Consider the following 5,239-nt stretch of genomic DNA (forward strand, 5'->3'; position numbering starts at 1 on the left):
TCTTTCCCTGGCTGGTCTTTGACTCCAGGTTGCAGGAGATCAGGAGCTGCTCCTTCTCAGATGAATTCCAGGGAAGCTGTCTAAGAACCCCAGGAGCCTCCGGGGAGATGGAGCTGACAGAGGCAGTTCCTGCCATTGTTTTTCAGACTGCATTTTTGAAAGCCATCCAGAGCTGCCTTACAATAAGCAAACAAAACTCAATTCCTCTTTCTTCAGGAAAAATGACTTGAATTGGATGTCCAGAACCTTGGATTAACAGCAAAGAGAGTTGCAGAGACCAGCAGGTACCTGCTGGATCTGTGTGCCAGCCCTGAGCACTCAGCCTGCTGCAGATCAGATCTGAGGGCTGCTGCTTTCCCAGCCTTTCTGTGGAGTTTGACTTGTGTCTCTCCAGAGCTGGTCGTTTAGCAACAACCTGATCCTAAAGACATAAAGAGATAAACTTCAATGCAGAGGAAGCAAGACTCTGCTCCAGCTCTGATTCCAAGAAGTTGCTCAAATTTGTGAAGCTTCTAGCAAGGTCCAGTGCTGCTGCTGCAAGGCATTTTATTTGTCCACTTCACATTTAAACCAGGTTTTTACTCTTAGTTTGCTCAGTAAAAGAATAAGTCAATTTACAATGTGCTCAGCTCCAGCAATTAGCCACCAAACAAAAGGTACTAATTTGATGCAGCCATTAAACCCTCCATGCTTGAGTGCTCCACTGGTCCAGTTGTTGCCAAGTGCAGTGCACTGCCAGCTCCCAGCACCAGCAGGACATGGAGTGGCTGCTGGCAGCCTGCAGGGAACTGCCTGGGAGGCTTCAGAGCAGCCCATCCCTCTTTAATTCAATACCCAGCACAAGGGGACACTGCCAAGTGCCAGTGCCCATCAAGGGCGTGTGGAGGGATGGGCAGCCAGAAAGAGTGGATAGAGAAGAGGAGATGCCAGGAGATGCTGCTCTTTATCATAGAATCACAGACTGGTTTGGGTTGGAAGGGACCTGAAAAATCATCCAGATCCAACCCCCTGCATGGGCAGGGACACCTCCCACCAGCCCAGGCTGCTCCAAGCCCCATCCAACCTGCCCTTCAACACTGCCAGGGATGGGGCAGCCACAGCTTCCCTGGGCAACCTGGGCCAGGCTCTCACCACCCTCACACTCCACAATTCCCTCCTCATGTCTTTCCTAAATCTCCCCTCCTCCAGTTTTCATCCCTTCCCCCTTGTCCTCTCCCTCCCTGCCCTTGTCCCAAGTCCCTCCCCAGCTTTCCTGGAGCCCCTTCAGGCACTGGAAGGTGCTCTAAGGTCTCCCTGGAGCCTTCTCTTCTCCAGGCTGAACCCCCCAACTCTCCCAGCCTGGCTCCAGAGCAGAGCTGCTCCAGCCCATGGGTCATCTTTGTGGCCTCCTCTGGACTTGCTCCAAGAGCTCCACATCCATCCTGTGTTGAGGGCAAAAGTGATGCTGGTGATGCTGGGCACAAACCAGCTTTGGTCTCACTGACTGGGCTTCGTATGCCTGAACCATTAGCACTCCTTATGTCAGCAACCCAAATCTTTTGCAAAGCCTCATGTGTGGGGTTGAGCAGGGTGGCTCCTGAACACTTTAAGGATGATTTGTTTTTCCTCTCTGGTTCCAGGTCCTCACGGCTGCTCCGTGCGTTCTACGTCCCGTTCCTGTCCGAGCAGCACACATGGTATGCAAACTACACCATCCTGAAACCCCGGAGGTCCAAGCAAGCCAGGAAAAAAATGGGAGGCTAGTCACACACCTGGGCAACCAAACCAAAAGCATCTGCTGGCACTCTTGGCCTCAGCCACCCTCAGTTCTCTTTTTTGAAAGATTGTGCTTGTGAGAGTCACTAATAAAGATTTCCCATGAAGTGATTTTGCTCTGCCAGCTTCCAGCTGCACTAGGGGTGCATCATCAGGTCTCTGCTCTGCCTACACAGGACAGATTGGTGAGAAACCATCTGAAAATCCAGCAGCCACCTACAAGTGTATTATCCCTGCTGCTCCCTCTGTTGCACCAGAGAAGAGAAAAATGGGAAGTAAAAAGGAATCGCCGTGTGAGGTCCTGCTCCAGGCTGCCCTCTGGCACTGGGAAGATCTCTGTCTCCTGTCTCCCCCATCCCTCATCTGCTTCAGTAGTGCTGACCTTCTCCCAGGGGATTTTTTTTCAGGTAACAAGGTTTAGGAAGTTTTTGTTTTGAAAGAACAAGGAAGGGGAAAAGAGGAGAACACCCGAGATGCAAGTAACTGAAATGCACTCAGTCTGAAGGAATGAAATAGCAGGAACCCCAGAGGAACAGCAAGTGCCTCTGTCCAGGAGCATAAACCTGGGCTTTTGGGAGCAGAAACCCCAAATGTAGGAGTTGAGCCAACTATCTGTTATAATGGGATCAGGAGTGGTTTTGTTAATCAGTGAAACAAAGTTGTTTGCTATTCATATTTTTTACGCTACCCACAACATCCTTTGAATTCTAGACTTTCATATCTCAACATTTGTGGAAACATCCAGACAGAAGAAGAAAAAATAGTAATTTTTTTTGCAATCTGTTTCCCAAAATAGGCAGGATGTGTTCCATTGATCCATGGTGCTTCAGAGCCAAGCCTCATTTTTAAAACATGCAGTATCACAAGCTGGATGAAGGGAGTTGTTTTCACTCCCATCCTGGAACTCTGGGGATGGGGTGGCATGAGGATGGAGCAGAGGAAGCTCCTTCTGCAAAAAAGAACTTCTCTCTGGTGTTGTTTCTGTGACTGTTCCATGTTGTCATAGCCTGTCACCTCATGTTTAGTGTGAAAATACAGTAAATCTCCATTTTAAATGACTGTGGCTGCTCCACCTTCCTCTCCAGCTTGATTCCTGCTCTGGGATGGTGGTAGGAGACTGATGACTTGACAGCAATGAGGAGTTACCAGTGTTTTCCAGAGAAATGCAGCAAGGGTTTGGTTCCTGGTAGGAAAAGAAGGTGAAGGTGCAGCTACAGGTACTGGACAGTTGGACAGCTTTGCATTGAGAGTTTCCCAGCAAGGCAGGGACTCCAGTTTGCAGAGTCAGTCCTGCCACCTGGAGAATTTTCAGGTTAAAGAGATGAGTTAGAGAAATGATGGGTTGTTTTTCTCTTTGATGACAAGAAGAGGTCACATTTTAATGATGATTTCAGAGGGAAGTTGGGAGTCTCAGTGCTGCAAAGATCTTGACCCAGAAACTCATTTGAAGTCCCATATGGAGTCTGGCTACAAGTCATTTAGTGTCTCTGGCAGTGAAAAAGCTTTCCTGGCAGCAGGTAAAGGAGCCAGGGTCTATCTTTAGTCCCTGCTAATGCCTGATTGTTGGCATGGGAAGTGCTGCTGGGCAGCTGGAATGTAGTACAGGGCCAATCTGTTGGTCCCAGCTGAGACCACTGGGAATGAGAGGGTGAAGTTGCTGCTAATGGTGTTTCTGTTCTAAAGACTGAGCCACAGGTGAGATTCTGACAGGAGAAGCTAAGGTTCCCTTCATATCTTCATGCTTCACATGTCAGGACTGTTGCTGTGCTGAGGTTAAGCCAAAAGTCATAGAATCGTAGAATCATTCAGGTTGGAAGGGACCTCAAAGATCACGAAGTTCCAACCCCCCTGCCATGACTAGGGAACCCTCACACCAGACCAGGCTGGACAAAACCTCATCCAACCTGGCCTTAAAAACCTCCAGGGATGGGGCATCAACAACCTCCCTGGGCAACCCATCCCAGCTCCTCATCACCCTTAGAGTGAAGAATTTCTTCCTAATATCTAACCTAAATCTCCCCTCTCTCAGTTTAAAACCATCACCCCTTGTCCTGTCACTACCTTCTCTGATGAAAAGCCCCTCCCCAGCTTTCCTGGAGCCCCTTCAGGCACTGGAAGCTGCTCTAAGGTCTCCCTGGAGCCTTCTCTTCTCCAGGCTGAACATCCCAACTCTCCCAGCCTGGCTCCAGAGCAGAGCTGCTCCAGCCCTGGGATCCTGGTGGCCTTTCTCTGGACCCCCTCCAACAGCTCCATGGAGGCACCAGAACTGGACACAGTTCTCCAGGTGGGGTCTCACCAGAGCAGAGTAGAGGGGCAGAATCACCTCCAAGAATCACCTCACCAAGTCAATAATGAGAAGATTGCTAGGAAATAAACTGACTCGATGGAGTGAGCAGTGCAGGTCCATGGAGAATGTGCCTTGGGGCCTGAGGAAGAGCCTGGAAGAACTGCCTGCCTGGCTCAGGTTTAGCTGGATGAAGGATCTTGCTTCTTGAATGCAGATGTGGGTGCAAATTGGTTTGCACCAAAAGGTGGAGCTGCATCCAAGACAAAACAATTGTAAAGGCATTTTGTAGTTTGCCTCTCTGGTTTTGTTAGCAAGCTTGATGTTTCTTTTCTTTTTGCTTTCACCCTAATTAAAGCAAATTATGATCACGTTGTGAGGAAGCAGGCTAGGGACATTTAATTTATTATCTCTATTAAAAAATGAATAAAGTCTTGTGGTTTGTGAGCTCGTGGGTAAAGAGTCAAACCACAAATTGCTCATCTGCCTAAGCTGGATTCCCAGCCTAGAGTTGCCTTGGGCAGAGAGGGGTGTTGTGACCAAACCAGTTGGGCAGCACATCAGGGTTGTGTAGGCAATCCACCTTTGTCATCCTTTCTGTCTCTGGAGAAAGGGCTCTTCTGTTATTCTGGCTGGTTCTGGAAAAGATGGTATCTAGATGGCTTGGAAAGATGGTATCTAGGTGGCTTGGAAAAATGGTATCTAGGTGGCTTGGAAAGATGGTATCTAGGTGGCTTGGAAAAATGGTATCTAGGTGGCTTGGAAAGATGGTATCTAGGTGGCTTCCTGCAGTGCTGCAGGGTCTGACAGAAGCTGGTGTCTTGGCAGATCCACAGATGGGCACAACCTGTGGCTGCATGAGGTGTCTCCCATGAAGCTGAGAGGTGGAGCAAGGCCCTCAGCTGGTCAGAGAAGGGAGAGGGGTCCCAGGACTCCTCACCTCCTCTTTGCTGGCAGCATTTCTCCACCTTTACCCTGAGGCGGAGGGCTCTGCAGGGGGGACAAGTGCTGCTGTGAAATACTGGCACCCAGCAAATTCCATCTTGTCTGAGCTCATCCCATCCTTGCAACAAGAAGCACTGAGGTGCAGAGTCCCTGAGGAAGCAGCAGCAGTCAGACAGACTGACACTGTCCAAAACAGGCTGAGGAAAGTCACTGTTTCCACAGAACTGTGTTTTCTTGCTTCTCTGCTGCAGCAGG

General features: G+C 49.5%; 1 protein-coding gene across 1 annotated transcript in view; it reads left to right on the plus strand.

Annotated features, from left to right (window-relative positions):
* The window catches only part of ALG9 (ALG9, alpha-1,2-mannosyltransferase), a 22,047-nt gene extending 20,304 nt beyond the window's left edge, over positions 1-1,743 (plus strand). Inside the window, exon 15 of the mRNA XM_009997427.1 lies at positions 1,620-1,743. Coding sequence (XP_009995729.1) covers positions 1,620-1,743 — 124 coding nt within the window. The remainder of the gene's footprint in view (positions 1-1,619) is intronic.
* Positions 1,744-5,239: the final 3,496 nt, after the last annotated feature.

The sequence above is a fragment of the Chaetura pelagica genome, unplaced genomic scaffold (assembly GCF_000747805.2).
Source record: "Chaetura pelagica isolate M959 unplaced genomic scaffold, ChaPel_1.0 scaffold775, whole genome shotgun sequence".
NCBI lineage: Eukaryota > Metazoa > Chordata > Aves > Apodiformes > Apodidae > Chaetura > Chaetura pelagica.